General features: G+C 43.2%; 1 protein-coding gene across 5 annotated transcripts in view; it reads right to left on the bottom strand.

Annotated features, from left to right (window-relative positions):
* The window catches only part of ATE1 (arginyltransferase 1), a 2,674,296-nt gene that overhangs the window by 2,625,435 nt on the left and 28,861 nt on the right, over nt 1–20,000 (bottom strand). For all 5 annotated transcript variants that reach the window (XM_044056055.1, XM_044056058.1, XM_044056057.1 and 2 more), the window contains exon 2: nt 5,333–5,396. In XM_044056055.1, the coding sequence (XP_043911990.1) occupies nt 5,333–5,396 (64 nt within the window). The remainder of the gene's footprint in view (nt 1–5,332; nt 5,397–20,000) is intronic.

Here is a 20,000-nt window from a genome sequence, read left to right as displayed (position 1 = left end):
AATTACTTCGAAATGTTTTTTATTGTGAGCTTCTTCTGCCCAGTTTATTCGCACAGTGGAGTTATTTTGAAATGTTTCTTACACTGATGAGAGGAGGTGATTTCTTATAGTACAGTAATTTCAAGAGTATTCTTGTGCCAAAGAGACTTATTTCACAAAGTTCAGTTATTTAGAGGCTTGTTGTGCTACTGGGCATATTTACAAATACTGGCATAAATTTCTGGCATATGTATATGTGTGTGTGTTCATGCATAATTGCAAAAGCTTTCACTGGTATGCATTAATATGACAGATGGATTTCAAAAGCCATCACCACTTGTATTTGATCAGAATATTGCGGAGAATTGGAGAATATTTGAGCAAGAGTATGATATTTTTATACAAGTAGCTTACTCTGACAAAGATACAAGCACCAGAGCATTCATTTTCTTAACCTAGGTGGGTCAGAGGCCATTGAGAGACAGGCCATTGAGAGAGAGTGTTCATTTGTGTATGCACAAACAGTATATGAGGAAAAAGGTGAAAACAGTCATACTGTTGTACAGGCTGAATCAAGGAACGACCCCGAGTGTTTGAAACGCAAAATTCAGGGAAATGTGTAATCCATAGATAAATGTTACATTAGAAAGGCATCTGTTTTACACAAGAGATCAAAAGCAAGGGGAAACTTTTGCAGCTTATATTACTGACCTGAGAAACAAAGCTAAAATGTGTAGATTTGGTGACTTAAAAGATAAGTTAGTAAAGGACAGGCTTGTGTGTGGTATTAACAGTGCTGCAGTGAGAAAGATTTTGCTTCGTGACAGTGATTTAACGCTGAGCAAAGCTACTGAGATTTGTCAAATCCATGAAGTTACAGAAAGGCACACAAGTGTGCTTGCTGTGGTTTCATCAGGTCCCTGAGCAAATGTAGACAGCATGCAACACATGGCAAGCAGAAGCAGGCCTAAGCACATGGCACCTGCCACCCCTGCAGGCTTCCCAGGTAAAACCTGTAGTTTTCCAGCAAGTTCTACGAAAAGAATATGTTCAGTGCAGTACAAAGGTGAGTCAGCAAAACCCAAATCAAGCTTTACTGTTAAATGCCGCAATTGTGGTGCCAATCAAAGTCTAAAAGAGAAAAATGTTTAGCATTTGGTCAGCAATGCCACAAGTGTAAAAAATGGAACCATTTTCGAAAGTTTTGCAAATCAAGTAAACCTCTCACACACATAAAGAAAGGTCATTTAAAAAAGCAAGTTGATCATATAGAGAGCTGCAATTCTACTTTCTACATAGATGGTGTATCAGTAATTGGTGAAAAGATTGATGTGGTGATTTATTGGCAAAGAACAAAGTATTTCGTACTGTCCAGATCAATGATAAATCCACAAAACTCAAAGCAGACACTGGTTCAAAGTGTAATGTTATGTCAGCAGACACATCTGCTAATGTGAGAGCTGGTAAGCAACTTAATGTGGTCAGTTGTGCGAAACTTGTTGCTTATGGAGTTGAAGAAATTCAAACAGAAGGCTCAGTAGTGCTTTCATGGTATTTGGCTAGGAACTGTTACAGCTTGTTATTCTATGTAGTCCGAAGAGCTGTGCAGTCATTATTGGGTCTCAGAGACAGTTTGAGAATTAATTTGCTTTCCTTCACCAAAGAAGTTCATCATATAAGCACATATCCTAGTTCCAATTTTATTGCAGCTATTTTCTCAGAGTATACTGATGTTTTCTATGACAAGTTGGGTAAACTTCCAGTTGTGTATTTTATGAAGTTAGACCCAAAGGTCAGTCAAGTAGTCAAACCAGCAAGAAAAGTTCCTATAGCTATGCAGAATAAAGCCAAAGCTCAGTTGGTTAAAATGGTGCAGCAAAGTGTAATTTGTCCAATTACAGAACCAACTGAATGGGTGTCGTCCATGGTAGCAGTCCACAAAAAAGGCTCCAACAAAATGAAAATATACATTGATCCAAGAGATTTGAGCAAAGCATTAAAGAGACCACATCATCCTATGCGTACAGTCGAGGAAGTCACAGCCCTAATACCAAATGCCACTGTTTTTTTCTGTCTTGGAGGCAAAAAGTTCATTTTGGCAAGTGATGTTTGATTGCAACTCTTCACTACTGACTACTTTCAGTACCCCATTTGGAAGATATAGATTCTTCAGGATGCCATTTGGAATAAATTTTACAAGTGAAGTCTTTCAGTATGCAATGGAACAAATTTTTTCAGGTTATCCTTGTGCCATAATAGTACATGATTTATTGGTTGGAGGCAATGGTGTAGCAGAGCATGACAGAAACCTTAAGAAAATTCTAGACAGAGCACGTGACGTAACTTAAATCTCTATCCTCTGAAGTGCAAATTCAGGCTACCAGAAGTTACATATCTATGTCATTTATTTACCAGCACTGGCTTGCATTGAAACCTGTCCAAGCAAGCAGCCATTCTTGAGATATCAGCACCAGATAATACTCAACCTCTACAATGTTTTCTTGGTATGATCAACTATATAGGCAACTGTATATACCAGACTTCAGTTTGACAGTACCTTTGAGAGAACTGACTCGCAAAAATGTTGCATGGTCTTGGTTGGAACAGCACCATAGAGCATTTGAAGGCAAGCAGAAAATTGCCACCCCACCTACATTCAGATACTAGGATGTCAATAAATCAGTAACTCTTTCCTGTGATGCTTCAAAATTTGGTCTTGGAGCAGTTTATTCTTCAAGAAGGCATACCAGTAGCCTGTGCATCTAGATCTCTCACCCAAACTGAATGCAATATGCTCAAATTGAGAAAGCACTTTTGGCAATAGTATTTGCATATTCAAAGCTTCATGATTATATTCATGGTCGAGCTATTCAGATTGAAACTGATCACCACTGTTTTAAAGAAGAGTGTGCATTCAGCTCCAGCAAGATTAGAAAGAATGAAGCTCAAACTGCAAGCGTACAACTTCAAAATGACCTATACAAAAGGCAAACTTCTTTATCTGGCTGATACCTTATCCAGATAGCCCAGAAATACAATGGAACAGCTTAATGCAGAGAATTTTGACTTTGATGTCATGGAAGTGTGTATTTTTTCTAACATGAGACTTGATGAGCTGAGAGATAATACAAAGACTGATCCAGTTTTGCAAAAGCTCAACCACTACATTAATGTTAGATGGCCGTCAAAGCAATCTAGTATACCACCTGAAGAGCAAACATCCCTCCCTTACAGAGAGGAGATGTTGATGGAATATGGCATTATTTTCAAAGGTCCTAAAATTGTTGTTCCTGCTTCCTTACAACATGAATATATCCAGATTTTGCACCGTGGTCACTCAGGTTCCGAATCTACCAAAAGAAGGGTTTGTTAACTAGTATTTTGGCCTTCTCTAGTAAAAGACATTGATAAAGTACTTTCTTCTTGTTCAGTATGAAGTAGTACTAAATTGCATTGGCAAAAAGAACCACTTCAGCCAAGTCAAGTTCCTGAACAACCTTGGTCCACAGTAGCCACTGATATATTCGAGTGGAACAATCAGCATTACTTAGTGTTGGTAGACTCTTGTTCGAACTTGTGTGAGATCGATTTACTACCTAATCTAATGTCCACTGCTGTTAACACCAAGTTGAAACATCATTTCTCAGTCCATGGTAGTCCACACAAAGTTATTTCTGACAATGGCACATAATGTACCAGTAAGTTGTTTCAGAAATTTGCAAAAGAATGGGACTTTTTACAGGTTACCAATAGTCAAGAATATCCACAGTCAAATGGACTAGCTGAACGTGCAGTACAGAGTGCAAAGCAATTACTAGAGAAGTCAAAGCATAATAATACCAATGTCTTTTTGAATTTACTCAATCTCAGAAACATACCCAGTGATGATATACTTGGCTTACCTGCTCAGAGACGTCTGTCTAGGTAAACCAGAACAACACTGCCTATCAGTTCCAATTTGCTGAGGCCTAAAGCTAAGAAAAACAGAACAATTAGAGCCTAACTATTCAGAAAGCGTTCTTACCAGAAGTCCGGCTATGATAAATTGAGCAGATTTCTTCATCCATTGAAAGGAGAAACAGTGAAGATACAAATGTTGAAAAAAGTTTTGACCGGACTGGTCAAGTAACAGGTATATGTACCGAGCCGAGATCCTACTTCATCGAATCTGAGGCTGTGGAGTACAGGAGAAATTGCAGACATTTTGTTCCTGTATCAGAATTGAAATCGCAGCATTGTTTTTGTGATACAGACTCTAGATCACAGAGCGATTCAGACAATGTTCCTGTTGCAGAACAAGTCTTAACTTCTATTTCCATTCCTGATGATGTTCCCGATGTCCCCAAAGTTGAACATTCAGCAGACAGAGTCCCTGTTGTTAGACCCAATTCTAATTTTTATGTCACATGATTTGGTCATATTTCCAGAACCAACGTGAAATACACAGCAACCTGGACATAATTATCTATATGAATTTAGTTCTGTATAATTGCATGACAAAGAATTATTTATAACAACTGCATGTAAATTAATGTTGTCAATATTGCATGACTCATTTCTCAAAGAGGGAGGAAGTAGAATTGTGTGTGTATGTTTGTGTTGTACCTTTACGAAGCATTTCAAGGGCAGCACGGGCATATAAATAGCAAGCATGTGCTAGCTTCAGTGTCATTTTGAATGTGCAGCCAGGGAGTGAGCATGTAGGAGTATAAGTTTATCTAAATTAAAGTTTTTAAGCCTCAATCCTGATGTGATGTGTTTGTACATAATAAAGCTGCTTGAACAGTACCCATAAAGACTTGTCTATTTTATCCTGACTGGACGAGCGACAGGCACTTTGTAAAAGAAGAACTCTTTTGCACAAGATGTACGGCTCACTCTAGGCCATTTAGTGAATCCCAGGAATACTTCATACCAATTTTAAAATGTACATGCCAAGAATATATCTTTGAAGAGAATGGGAAACATCCTGGACACATGGAAATGGTGTTTCTCAGGCAATAAATCAGAGGACTGAAAATGATAAAAGCAATACTACACAATTCCAATGTTAAATAGTGTTGCAAATATGAAACTGTCAGGGAGCATTTGGTGGTGACCACACACTGTAATTCTGTACAAGATTTGTGGAAAAAGCATGACAGAAAGTTGTATACCCTAACATTCTCATTACATACTGCATCCTTCATATCCAGAGAAGGAAGTACATGGTTCAGTTGGAGATGTGGTGGGAAACAGGGACCACTCAAGAGCATGACTATTATGAACCTGCTTCTAAAAAAGGAAACAAAAGAAATATTAAGTCTACAAAAACATGGTAGAAGATATAACAACCAAGCAAATGGAAACTCACCTTCTCCATCCCCTATCTATGAGATCTTGATAGTCCTCAACAGTCAAGACATGAGCCCACATACCTAGGGAATACAAACAATATTCAGTGACTGTAGGAAATGTTGTCACCGTTATCAGGAGGAGGGATTGTGTGGATGCATTTTAGTCATTCTTGTTAACAAGTCACCAGCACACACTACAACTGAATGTATTTTTGCAGATTAAGCAGGTATACTTAAGTCTACACAAGTAAAAGTAACAAAGATGTAACACTGGCAATTTATATAAAGCTGTAAACATCTTGATGCAAGCACATTACCGCACATACTTTTCTTCTATTAGTTATACCATTTTCATAAAAAAAAATCATACATAGTGCTCTTGGCTTATTTAAATCCTGCTAGCGGACATTCGCTCCAGTAAAACTGACATCATAGCCAGCTTTAGGCACCTGCAATACCTGTGGCTACAGAGGAGGGCCATAGATCATCCTTCACGCCACAGATCAGATATATAGGAACAACCACCACAGACACAGGATAAAACAGCAAAAAACTTTTAATACCTCTAGCGCCTCAGCAAGACTGTTGTTCCATTAATCATCCTTGACTGTGTGGGACTCTACAAAAGTTGCTGCTGGTTGCAGAAAAATGAGGAGAAAAAAAACTGTACTCATTTTCTCACTGTGCTCAGGGTTGTGATACGACTCTGTTAAGATAAAGCTGATAAACAATGTATGTCCGTAAGCAAAGGAAGGACTAAAGATCAGCAGTGCAGTGACTGATCTCAGTGCATAACCTGTATTTTAAGAACAGCTGATGCTTCCTATCTTCAACGATGGTTTTCTCTTTCAAGTAGTTTTATAAATGCTGTCAGAGCACTAAATACTCTCTGCTCAAGAACTCTAGGTAAAGCCAAAAATAATATCCAAACTAAGGTTCAAAAGCAGTTGTTGTGTCTTTCGGCTTTTCCCGGTTAGGGGTCACCACAGCGGAACTCCGGTCCGCTAATGATTGGTAGTTTACTTTTATGTGCCAAGTTACCAGCCCTGATGCACAACCTTCAACAAAGGTACGCCCATTCAAGCATGTCTCCACACAGAAGACGCTCTAGCTGAGAATCGAACCAGACAGCGTCTTACTGTGAGGCGACCAACAGTACCGCAGCACCACCACCGCGGGTACAAGGTTCAAAAGCAGTAACATTTTAAATATTACTCTAATTTACTTAAATAACACATTTTGCATTAACATGCATTTTTGGACAATAAGTAGAATTATACTGTGATGTTGGGATTTATCGACGGTAATCCTGAATGATTCCTCATCAAATCAAAAATTTTTTATGAGGGAGAAAGCTAAAACATGAGGAAGAAATCGGGGACATTCTGTGACATCAGGGACAGTGACATGTATGCATTACTTCTCAAGGAGGTATGTAACACTGACTTACCCTGCTGCTGTTTGCCGACTGCTAAACAAGTCACTAACCTGGTGTGGCAGTACGAATATTGCATAATGTATTGCTATTTGTTGGAATAAGGGCAAAACTAGTATTACTATGGCTTATATCTGCATGTGTGCGCGCGCATGTGTGTGTGTGTGTGTGTGTAAGTGTAACAGTAATAAGCTCAATATAAATTTATTTCATTTTCTAGCACGGACATAATCAGCACTGTCGCTATACTTGTGTGTGTGTGGGGGGGTTGTATTGAAAAGCAACAAGCTGTCAATATTTTCTTCAACTAACCATCACAACCATACACCTTACACATAATAGAATGCTAGCTTTGGTTGTTTAGCATGAAAAGGATGTGTGAAACCAACCTTTCATTACTGCTATGGCTTGGTGAGTAGCACTGCCATTTGACGGCGCTTTGCTTTCACTGAGTTCCTGGCTGTGGCTTTTTCTATGTGCCTTCTTCATGCCCTCCCTGTCGGTGTCTATCCATGTGGTCTGGGTAACATCAGCACCTCAAACACATGCAGCAGGTGAAATGGAATTCCTCCTTTTTCCCTGAAAGTGAACATGCAGAGTGAGGGGGGGGGTGTGACGGACAGAGGCAGGCAGAGAGAGAGAGAGAGAGAGAGACAGAGGCAGGCAGAGAGAGAGAGAGAGAGAGAGAGAGAGAGAGAGAGAGAGAGAGAGAGAGAGAGAGAGAGGCAGGCAGAGAGTGAGAGAGAGAGAGAGAGAGAGAGAGAGAGAGAGGCAGAGAGAGTGAGAGAGAGAGAGAGGCAGAGAGAGAGAGGCAGAGTGAGAGAGAGAGCCAGGCAGAGAGTGAGAGAGAGAGAGCCAGGCAGAGAGTGAGAGAGAGAGAGCCAGGCAGAGTGAGAGAGAGAGAGCCAGGCAGAGAGAGAGAGAGAGAGGCAGGCAGAGAGAGAGAGAGAGAGAGGCAGGCAGAGAGAGAGAGAGAGAGAGAGGCAGGCAGAGAGAGAGAGAGAGAGAGAGGCAGGCAGAGAGAGAGAGAGAGAGAGGCAGGCAGAGAGAGAGAGAGAGAGAGGCAGGCAGAGAGAGAGAGAGAGAGGCAGGCAGAGAGTGAGAAAGAGAGAGAGGCAGGCAGAGAGTGAGAGAGAGAGAGAGAGGCAGGCAGAATGAGAGAGAGAGAGAGGCAGGCAGAATGAGAGAGAGAGAGAGGCAGGCAGAATGAGAGAGAGAGAGAGGCAGGCAGAATGAGAGAGAGTGAGGGTGAGAGAGAGAGCGAGAGATTGAGAGAAAGTGAGAGAAAGAGAGCGTGAGTGAGTGAGATAGAGAGAGAGTAAGAGAGTGAGAGTGAGTGAGTGTGTCAGAGTGAGTGAGTGAGAGAGAGAGAGAGAGAGAGTGGAGTGGGGGAGAGACAGAATGAAAGAGAGAGAGAGAGACAGAGACAGTGAGAGTGTGAGAGACAGATTGAGAGAGAGAATGTGTGAGAGAGTCCGAGTGTGAAAGAGTGGGAGAGAAAGTAACAGTGTGAGAGTGTGAAAAAGGGAGACAGAGTGTGAAAGAGTGGGAGAGTGTCAAAGAGTATGAAAGACTGAGAAAGAGTGAGAATGCGAGAGAGTGAATGAGAATGACAGAGTGAGTGAGTGAGATAGAAAGTGTGAGACAGTGAGAGTGAGTGAGACAGAAAGAGTGAGAAAAAGAGAGAATGAGAGTGACAGTGTGTGTGACAGTGTGTGTGGGTGTGTGTGAGTATGTAAGAGAATGTGTGAGAGAGAGAGAGAGAGAGAGAGAGAGTGTGTGTGTGTGTGTGTGTGTGTGTGTGTGTGTGTGTGTGTGTGTGTGTGTGTGTGAGAGAGAGAGAGAGAGATGACAGTGAGAATGTGAGTGACAGAGTGGGACAGAGAATGACACTGAGAGAGTTACAGTGAGAGAGAGAAAATGCGAGAGCATGAAAGTTAGAGTGAGACAGAGTGAAAGAGACAGTGAGAAAGAGTAAAAGTGTGTGTATGAGAGTCAGTGTGTGAGACAGTGAGTGAGAGTGAGTGAATGTGAGAGGGGAAGTGAGAGAGAATGACAAAGTGAGTATGAAAGAGTAAGAGTGAGAGTGAGTGTGAGTGGCAGTGAGTTTGAGAGAATGAGAGAGACAAAATGACAGAGAGAGGGAAAGAGAGTGAAAGAGTGAGGGAGAGTATGAGAGTGAGAGTGTGAGTGTGAGGGAGAGAGTAAAAGACAGTGAGTGAGTGAGTGTGTGTGAGAGGCACAGACCATGCGAGAGAAACAGAATAAGAGAGAGAGAGAGAGAATGACAGAGTGAGAATGCGTGGGACTAAATGTGTGTGTGTATTTGTGTGTACAAGAGAGAGAGAGTGTGTGTGTGTGTGTGTGTGTGTGAGAGAGTGAGAAGGAGAGATATTGAGAGAGAGAGAGAGAGAATGAGAGTGAGTGAGACAGTGTGAGAGAGTCAGACAGTGAGAGCAAGTGAGAACGAGAGACAGTGAGTGAAGGAGAGAGAGAGAGAGAGACAGAGTAAGACAGTGAGTGAGTGAGTGAGAGAAAATAAAAGGGTGAAAGGGGGAGAGAGTGAGAGAGAATGTAATTGTGACAGAGACAGAGAAAGAGTAAGAGTGAGTGAGAGTGTGTGAGAAAGTGAGAGTGACGGAGTGCGAAAGAGATAGAGGGAGGGACAGAGAGAGAGTGAGAAAGACAAAGATTGTGAGCTCAGATGGTGCAGAGGTATGTTGCTGTGATTGTAGTGCACAGGGTTCTGGGTTCAAAATATCGAAGTGCTGACCTTTCCCAGAATGATACCGCAGTACAAGCAGAAAATGATTGACTTCAACAACTGGCTAAGTTTCTGGTGTCATTCTAAGGGGATCCATTATCTGTCTGCATGCATCTGTCACCCCTGAGTTTCCGGATACTGGCTAAGACTCTTGCCACCCTTATAGTGCCTTTTTTAGATGATATTCCAAAGACCAAATTACCACCGTAACAGCTATAAATAAATGCAATCTGAGGGTCATGCTGCTCAACACTAGAAGTCTAAATCTCACGATGCACTTGCTCAAAGCACTCCTTAAAATGGAGAATATCTACATTTGTGCTGTAACAGACACCTGGTTTAAAGCAGCAGAAAGAACCCCTGCGCTACCAGGCTATAACTCATTCCACACGTTTCAGCCCCAGAACATGGACTGAAGCTCCAAAGGCAGTGGTGTCTCCATATTCATAAAGGATATGCACACCTCCAGACTAGTAGCCCAGCATAACACATCTGAGATGCTTCTGGTACAACCAACATTGGGTAGGATGGCGAGTCAGGCCGAAGTCTGCTACAGGTCCCCAACCATGTCCCAAGGCTCTTACTCCACATTCCTAAGCATCCTGGAAAGTATTAGGGTCCAACCCAACGCTCTCATACTAGGTGACTTCAACTACCCCTCCATCAACTGGGAAAAGTACTCGTGCATCAATACACTGGCCCAACGCTTTCTGGAAAACATCAATTCCAATGCGCTGGGCCAGCTCATTCGTACCCCACTACAGGAAGCAACATCCTTGACCTGGTTATTACTAACATGAGCAACCGTTGCTCTACACCAGTAGTTAATTCCTCCCTGGTTAGATCCAGCCACAAACTAATCACCATGGAAATCTACATCTCACCCACACCCCCTGCAAAGGTAACCACCATGCAAAACTTCTCCAAAGCTGACTTTGGGCTCCTAAAAACAGAGGTGGCTAACTTCACAGCACCCGTGTCAATGGAAAATAGATGCATGAATGATAAATCATACACCAATGCACTATACGAACACATACATAAATGCATGGAACTAGCCACACCCAACAGAACCAAGATGCTCTCCTCCAAAAAAAGGAAGTCAATCTGGTGGTCCCATGCCATTAATAAACTCTACAACAGAAGGAAGAAACTGTTGCAAAAAAAGGTGAAGATCCCTCATCAAAACCTGTAAAGCCAGTTATGAAGGCAGAATTGCAACAGACACTAAAAACAACCAACAAGCTTCTACAGTCATATCAAAAATTTCCCCAGCAATACCCAGGTGTGCTCTGAGTTACTGCACAATGGTACCTCCTATACTGAGCCAAAGGAGCTATATTACATCATCAAAACCTTGGGTTATCGAAAATCTCCAACGGCCATTTCCACACAGGGAAACAAATCATTTGTCCGTTACGTGGATTTTGCCCTTTTTACAATGTAGATTGATCTAGAAGTTGGTAGATTTAGTTAGGGGAGGACGAAGCCCCCCCACTTGATTTCTATTTCCAACTTTTTTTTTTTTTAAATTTGGCCAATGGCATTGTTTCCCTGTGTGGAAATGGCCGTTCGCAATTATCAGAGTTCGAAATTTAGTGCTCAGCCTTTAGGTATTCGATAACCTAAGGTTTCAATCATGTAATATAGACCCTGAGCCAACAGATATTGCCAATATACTGGTCGACAGATTCAGTGCCAACTTCACCCCCCAAAGGACCAATCACAATACCAGAGGAATACCAGGGACCCAGCATTACTGCAGCACAGGTTAAAGCTGCATTGTCCAAGGCCAAGAATACAGCTTTCATGGGACCCGACAATATCCCTGGATATGTTCTACATTAACTACAAAGTGAACTGGCACCACATCTGTATGCCCTGTTCAATCACAGCCTCACTTCAGGCTTTGTCCCTACCGAATGGCGCAGTGCTACAGTCATCCCTCTCCATAAAGGGGGAGCGACTACAGACCCTGGGAATTATCGCCCCATTAACCTGACAAGTCTGATATGTAAGGCTATGGAGCGCATCATCATGGACCTAGTTAACAAGGATGTAGGGAATCTACAAACTCTAGCTCTCATGCAATTTGGTTTTGTGAAAAGTAGATCATGCCTGCTCGACTTGGTTGCCTTCTTTGAGTCAGTCACCAGAGCTGTAGAGGGCAAGGAAGTTCATACAGCCTACCTCGAGCTGTCCAAGGCCTTTGATACCATTCCTCACTCAGGAATTAATGATAAACTCACCAAACTAGGCGTCAACCCCTATATCACTAGGTGGGTTGCAAATTGGCAAACAGAACCCACAGTGTGAAAGTAGCAGACTCCAAGTCAGACTGCCAACCAGTCACGAGTGGAGTCCCACAAGGATTGGTCCTGGGTCCTCTCCTGTTTGGCATCGACTTCTCAGAAGTCCAGGCCAACATGGAGGGACTCTGGCTGACAAAGTTTGCAGACAACTGCAAGCTGGGAGCCATTATTAACTCCCTAAGTGATGTAGAAATCTTACAGAAACGCCTCACTGAGAACAATGACTGGTGTCGTAACCATGGCCTTAAGTTTAATGCCAAAAAATGCATCATCCCCTTTGGGAAAAACTCAGTTCCCACTAATTACTACATTGATGGGAGCCCAATGAACAATGAATGCGTTATAAGAGATCTGGGGACACAGGTTGACAGCACCTCTCCTTCGACCACCACATTGCCACTGTGGTCAGAATGTCCTTCTATGTGGCACATCTTATTACCAAGGGTTTTGCATCCAGTAAGAAAGAGGTCATCATCTCTCTCTACCCTTCCCCTCATTAGGCCATTCGAGTATAATGCCCCATTTGGCATGTACCTCACTAGACACATGCAACAACTGGAAAGGCCACAAAACTACCTCACGAATAGGCTCCTAAGCCTTAACCGCATGTCATACATGGACAGACTCAAAAAACTCCAGCTATTCTCTGTCTCATGTCGTCTACTAAGAGGCGATCTCTGCTTGACGTACAAAGCCATGTCTGACCTAGCTCTGTTAGAAATGCTACATCTAAAGAAATCCCAATCCCTCTGCACCACACAGTCCAGAGACCTCAACCTCATTACCACAATCAACAGAACATGCTGGAAGGGCAGGTTCATAACCCCGAGACTGCCCATGCTCTGGAATAGATTTCCCATACATGTCAAGCAGAGCACCTCACTGGCCCTCTTCAATAGAAATCTTGATGAGTGGATGGGAAATAGAAAGTTCACCCTGGGGATCACTCCAGTGGCTCTACTTGACAAAGGTACTGGGAACTAACTTTGGAAGGCATAGTGCCAGGGCACTTCTATGGGCTAGGCTTGTAAAGGCTCCAGGGCCATTAGCCTAGTACACACCTATGAACCTATGACAGGGAGAGGGAGAAAGAGAGAGAGATAAAGAGAAAGGGAGAGAGAGAGACTGAGTGAGAGTGAATGACACAGAATAAGTGAGTGAGAGAGAGTTAAAGGCTGACACAGAGTGAATGACAGAGTAAGAAAAAGAATGACAGCGAGAGTGAGAGAGAAGCAAAGGAAACTCCAGGCTGCCACAGCGTCCAAGCAACTACCTTTAATAAAGAACTGGTAAGCGCTTTTACAGTGTACAATACTGCATCATCAGACCGTAGTAAAAGTAACAAAGCAGGCAAGCTTGTAAATGCAAGGCAATCCAATCAAATACAGACATTAAAATCACATGACAATTTAAAAAGCATCTTACCAGTGATTATGTCACCTCAATATGCACCAATAAAAACACCTTAAACTGCCAAGACCCCAACTCAGTGTTGTAATGGGCATGATTTTAAAACAGGTTTTAAAGATACTGTGTCATTTAAACCTGGTTCTACAAACACCTTTAATAAAATCCACCTTTGTTCAGCACATCCAGTTTTATTCTTTATGTCACCTTCCCTATCATTTTCATAAATAATTTGCAGTGCAATAAAGTTAAACATATGATGTGAATCATAGTTTTTAATGTGTTTTGCTAAAGCATTAATCTCTCTACCGTTAGATACATCATTCAGATGTTCCAAGATCCTATCTTTAAATGCTCGGTTTGTCTTGCCTATGTAAAATGCATTACATGATGAACATCCTGCATAATAAACAACATTCTTAGTTCTACAATTAGCAAAATAATCTAAAGCAATTTCAGTACCAGTAGCATTATGCACATAGGAAGTACAAGACAAAATATAATTGCAAGCAGAGCATGAACCACATTTGAATGTACCCTTACACGGTGAATACATTTGTATTTTAGAATTTGAATGTCTATGACACCATCGTTGTTTTAAGGAACTATTATTTCTAAAGCTAAATTTATACTGAATGTCAATAATCTTCGTAATATCTGTATCAGCCAATAAGATCGACCAATGTTTCCTGAAAATGTCACATACAATATTAACATCATTTGAAACGGTAAGAACAGATCTGTTCCTAACTGTATCAGCTGTTCTCTTACAGAGGATTGACCCTCCTTTGTGCTCCTGGAAAAATAGGGGCTCCCCTTCCACCCCTAGTTCTTAATATACAAATCTCTCTCTCCAACACTATAGCCCCTGTCCACAAACTCAAGTTTTTAATCTGGAAAAAATTTAGTATCATCATCATCATGAAGTCTCATAGCTCTAAAAAATTGTCCTCTCAACACATTCCTGCTAATACAGGCAGGATGTATACTTGATCTATGTAATAAAAAATTTCCTTTTAACTTCTATTCTATACATCCTAGTACCTAAGAGACTTTATCCTTTCTTGCCAACTCAAATATCAAGAACGTTTATAGTTTTTCTGGACACCTTAGATACAAAGCTTAAAAAATTGGTGGTTCCATGTAGCATCAGAACAAAATCATTTAATTCTTCCTCTGTACCACCCCAAACATAAATATATCCTCTATGAAATGTTTGTAAAAGTAGATGAGACGTACAAAACTATTATCATTCAATAATTTAATTTCCCAATTTGCCAGCACTAGATTAGTGTAGCTATTTGCACAAGCTGTGCCCACATCTATGCCACTTCTCTGTACACAGTACTTACTGTCAAAGGTAAACATATTGTTTTTCTAAAATCAGCTCTAACAACATACAGATTAACTCAACTTTATTCGGGGAAAAAGTCTGCTCTAGTGCTGAAACCTCTAATGCTCTCCAGACCTATATCACTGGGAATGACAGTAAAAAGAGATGTTACATATAGTGTAACAAATAAAACAATTCTAGTACTTTCAAAATCTGAGACCCATGTATAAAGACCTAAAAAATTCTTGGTGTCTTGCAATACTGTGTTTGTACTAATACAGGACTGAGCATATTTTCTACACAAACAGAAAGACGATCTGTGACCCAAACTCTGCTGGAAACAATAGGTCTCATAGGTGGTGTAAGAAAATCCTTATGTATCTTGGAAAGTCCATACAATAACAGTACAACATGAGATTTAAAAAAGAAATAATCATGTAGCTCAGAATTAATTAAATTTGTCATCAAAAGATGATAAAAAAAATATGAACTCTGTCCACATATACTTTAACTAGATATTTAGCTAAATTCCTAAATGCCTCATTATCATTTAACATCAAAGACATTCCTTGTAAGTAATATTGTATATCCATCACTACTATACCACTACCTTTATCAGCTTTTCAAATTTCAAGGTGTGTGGCATGACAAAGCTCACTCAGAGCTAAATTCTCTTCAGCTGTTAAATTATAGAAATTATGTCCATGTGGCACAGAAAACACATCCCTTATACCTTCATCACAAAGGCTTCCACAAACTTATTTGAAGGAGGAATAAAAGTAATAGGCTGCTTAAAGGGATACTCAACAGCATGTTGTTCAGTAACATTAAAGACAACCAAATGTTCCTGGCAAAAAGTCTCAAATTTGTTAACACTTCTGTCATATCAGAGGCTCGACTCAGTACAAAACTGAGGCCTCTATTCAAGAAAGACACCTGCTGTTCAGTCAAAGGGTAAGAAGAAATATTACAGACCAGTTTATTCAATGTCTCTGCCTGGTTTTCAATGGTAATGTTTGTGTCGTGTAAAGAACACTCCCCTTTCTGTTTCGACTCTCTGAGTGACCCTTTCTGGAATTCTGCTCTATAGGAAGTGGAGCTGCTAACAAAAAACCTTGATCCATCTGGTCCACCACTGTGGAAGTAGAGACAATGGGTTCTGTTCTCTGTGAGAGTTAGTCACAGACTTAGGTGAATTAAACTCATGGGCAACATTCACTACACTGCTCATCTGCTGAGAACCGATATGGTTACTGCTACTAGTATTAACATTTTGCCCATTTTCATGCTCTACAACAATACCAGTTCTAGTCTCTTGTGGCCATAAAAAAACTCTGCCATGCTTAAAAATCATTTAAATCATGCTGCAATTTTTTTCAATTTAGCAGCCTGAAGTCTCTCTTCATAACTATCAACATTCTCAAATACCTCTTCTAGATGTAACTTAGAATGTCTCTGAGGTATAGATCCTGTTCATCTTTTCTTGTAAACTCAGTTTCACTAGCAACAGTCTGTTCCAGTGCTAGAAAAATCAATAAACAGTTTAAGATAGTCAACGCTCAATTGTATATTTAAAGACTGCCAGTGTTTCAGCAACTTGGGGTAGGTATTCCCATATGTAGGCATTTTGAGAATATGTAAACCCCGAGGAATGGCTTTAAATTGAATCACAGTTTCAAAATGCAAGTGCTGCCACTGGTAACACTTGTATTTAAACAAACTGTTCTCTAAGTCTCTTAAATGCATATGAAACAATTCACTTACAGTCTCTTGTTGTACACATTCCAGGTCATGTTCTTCCAGAAGCTCAGATGATAAAAATGGATTCACTTTAACATCCAACAACCACTGTAAGGCATCAATCCTAGAACAACATTACTCTCCACATCACTGGAAATGCCCTCAGCCATGTCTCAGCAGAAAAATAAAAATGTCTAAAACCAAAATCCCAACTGAGGAGTAAGAGCACAGAGTAAAACAAACACAAGATGGAAAGCAAACTCCAGGCTGCCACAGTGTCTGAGCAACTACCTTTAATTAAAAACTGGTAAGCACTTTAACAGTGTACAATACTGCTTCATCAGACCATAGTAAAAATAACAAAAGTGTAACAAAGGTGAATTTTACTATTAAAAGCATTTGAAGAACCAGGTTTAAATTACAGGGTAGCTTTAAAACCTGTTTTAAAGTCAAGTCCATTAAAACAATGAATTGGGGGCTTGGCAGTTTAAGGCATTTTTATTGGTGCATAGTGGGGTGACGATCACTGCTAAGATTGTTTTTAAATTGTCATGTGATTTTAATGTCTGTATTTGATTGGACTGCCTTGCATTTAAAAATTTGCCTGCTTTGTTACTTTTACTATGGTCTGATGAAGCAGTATTGTACACAGTGAAAGCACTTACCAGTTCTTTATTAAAGGTAGTTGTTCAGACACTGTGGCAGCCTGGAGTTTGCTTTGCATCTTGTGTTTGTTTTACTCTGTGCTCTTACTCAGCAGTTGGGATTTTGGTTTTAGAAAGTGAGAGAGATTGAGAGTGAGTGAATGAGAATGTGAGAGAGGGAAAAAAAATATAAAAGTGAGACAGTAACAGAGTGACAGAGCATGAAAGAGTAAGAAAGTGTGAGAGAAAGAGTTAGAGCGAGAGTGTGAGAGACAGAGAGATTAAGAGAGTGAGAGAAAGTGTGAGAGAGACAGACACAGTGAATGATAGAGTGAATGAGAGAGAGTGAGTGAGCATGTGAGAGAATGACAGAGTGAGAGATGCAGCGCGTGAGAGAGGCAGAGAAACAGAGAGTGAGTGAGAGAAAGAGTGACAGATTAAGACAGTGAGTGAGTGAAAGTGAGAGAGAGTGACAAGAGTGAGAAGGAGAGAGACAGTGAGAGTGAAAGTGAGTGACAGACAGAGAGCGAGACAATGTGTGAGAAGAGAGAGAGACAGTGTGTGTGAGAATGTGAGAACAGGGAGAAAGAGAATGAAAGTGAGTGAGAATGACAGAGAGTGCGACAGAGACAGAAAATGAGAGAGAGAGTGTGAGAGAGAGAGAGCAAGAGGGTGAGTGTGATGGAGAGTGAATGGGTGAGTGAGTGAGTGAGAGAGAGACAGAATGAGTGACAGAATGAGAAAGAGAATGACAGCAATAGTGAGTGAGAGACAGTGTGTGAGAGAGAATGAGAGAGAGGGAGAGTGTGTGAAACAGAGGGGGAGAGAGACTGTGAGAGACTAGCAAAGTAAAAGAGTGAGAAACAGAGTGAGTGAAAGTTAGAGACAGAAAGTGAGAAAGACAGAGAGAGAGTAAGTGCGAGTGCGAGTGAGACAGAGAGAGTGCGAGTGAGACAGAGTGCACGAGTGTGAGCGAGTGAGAGAGAACTTGTGTGGGAGAGAGAGCGAGTGCGAGTGAGACAGAGTGCGAGTGAGAGTGAGACAAAGAGCGTGAGTGTGAGCGAGTGAGAGAGTGCGCGCGAGTGTGAGCGAGTGAGAGAGTGCGCGCGAGTGTGCGCGAGAGAGAGAGTGCGCGCGAGTGTGCGCGAGAGAGAGAGTGCGCGCGAGTGTGCGCGAGAGAGAGAGTGCGCGCGAGTGTGCGCGAGAGAGAGAGTGCGCGCGAGTGTGAGAGCGCGCGAGTGCGCGCGAGTGGGAGAGCGCGCGAGTGCGAGCGAGTGGGAGAGCGCGTGAGTGCGAGCGAGTGGGAGAGAGCGCGAGTGGGAGAGAGCGCGAGTGGGAGAGAGCGCGAGTGGGAGAGAGCGCGAGTGGGAGAGAGTGGGAGAGAGCGCGAGTGGGGAGCGAGGACAGATGAGCGAGTGGGACAGAGCGAGTGGGAGAGGCGAGTGGAGAGAGTGGGAGAGAGCCGAGTGAGAGTGGGAGCGCGAGTGTGAGCGAGTGGGAGAGAGCGCGAGTGTGAGCGAGTGGGAGAGAGCGAGTGTGAGCGAGTGGGAGAGAGCGCGAGTGTGAGCGAGAGAGAGAGAGCGAGTGAGCGAGTGAGCGAGCGAGTGTGAGCGAGTGGGAGAGAGCGCGAGTGTGAGCGAGTGGGAGAGAGCGAGTGTGAGCGAGTGGGAGAGAGCCGAGTGTGAGCGAGTGGGAGAGCCGCGAGTGTGAGCGAGTGGGAGAGCGCAGTGTGAGCGAGTGGGAGGAGCGAAAGTGTGAGCGAAGCGAGTGGGAGGGAGCGAGTGTGAGCGAGTGGGAGGGAGCGAGTGTGAGCGAGTGGGACAGAGAGCGAGTGGGACAGAGAGCGAGTGGGACAGAGAGCGAGTGTGAGCGAGTGGGACAGAGAGCGAGTGGGACAGAGAGCGAGTGGGAGAGAGTGGGAGAGAGCGCGAGTGGGAGAGAGAGCGAGAGAGCGCGAGTGTGAGCGAGTGGGAGAGAGCGCGAGTGGGAGAGAGCGCGAGTGGGAGAGAGCGCGAGTGGGAGAGAGTGGGAGAGAGCGCGAGTGTGAGCGAGTGGGAGAGAGCGGGAGAGAGCGCGAGTGGGAGAGAGCGCGAGTGTGAGAGAGCGCGAGTGTGAGCGAGTGGGAGAGAGCGCGAGTGGGAGAGAGCGCGAGTGTGAGCGAGTGGGAGAGAGCGAGTGTGAGCGAGTGGGAGAGAGCGCGAGTGTGAGCGAGTGGGAGAGAGCGCGAGTGTGAGCGAGTGGGAGAGAGCGCGAGTGTGAGCGAGTGGGAGAGAGCGCGAGTGGGAGAGAGCGCGAGTGTGAGCGAGTGGGAGAGAGCGCGAGTGTGAGCGAGTGGGAGAGAGCGCGAGTGTGAGCGAGTGGGAGAGAGCGCGAGTGTGAGCGAGTGGGAGAGCACGAGGTTGAGAGAGTGCACGAGTGTGAGCGAGTGAGAGTGCACGAGGTTGAGAGAGTGCACGAGTGTGAGCGAGTGAGAGTGCACGAGGTTGAGAGAGTGCAAGAGTGTGAGCGAGTGAGAGTGCACGAGGTTGAGAGAGTGCACGAGTGTGAGCGAGTGAGAGAGAACTCGAGTGGGAGAGAGAGCGAGTGCGAGTGAGACAGAGTGCGAGTGAGAGTGAGACAGAGCGTGAGTGTGAGCGAGTGAGAGAGTGCACGAGTGAGAGAGTGCGTGAGTGTGAGCGAGTGAGAGAGTGCGCGAGTGTGAGCGAGTGAGAGAGTGCGCGAGTGTGAGCGAGTGAGAGTCGCGAGTGTGAGCGAGTGAGAGAGTCTTGCGAGTGTGAGCGAGTGAGAGAGTGGCAGAGTGAGAGTGCGCGAGTGAGAGTGCGCGAGTGTGAGCGAGTGAGAGAGTGCGCGAGTGTGAGCGAGTGAGAGAGTGCGCGAGTGTGAGCGAGTGAGAGAGTGCGCGAGTGTGAGCGAGTGAGAGAGTGCGCGAGTGAGCGAGTGAGAGAGTGCGCGAGTGTGAGCGAGTGAGAGAGTGCGCGAGTGTGAGCGAGTGGGAGAGTGCGCGAGTGTGAGCGAGTGGGAGAGTGCGCGAGTGTGAGCGAGTGGGAGAG

Source organism: Protopterus annectens, chromosome 14.part0 (genome assembly GCF_019279795.1).
Source record: "Protopterus annectens isolate FY-2018-M chromosome 14.part0, PAN1.0, whole genome shotgun sequence".
NCBI lineage: Eukaryota > Metazoa > Chordata > Ceratodontiformes > Protopteridae > Protopterus > Protopterus annectens.
The sequence above is the reverse complement of the archived record's forward strand: the minus strand, read 5'-3'. Positions and strand labels throughout refer to the sequence as shown.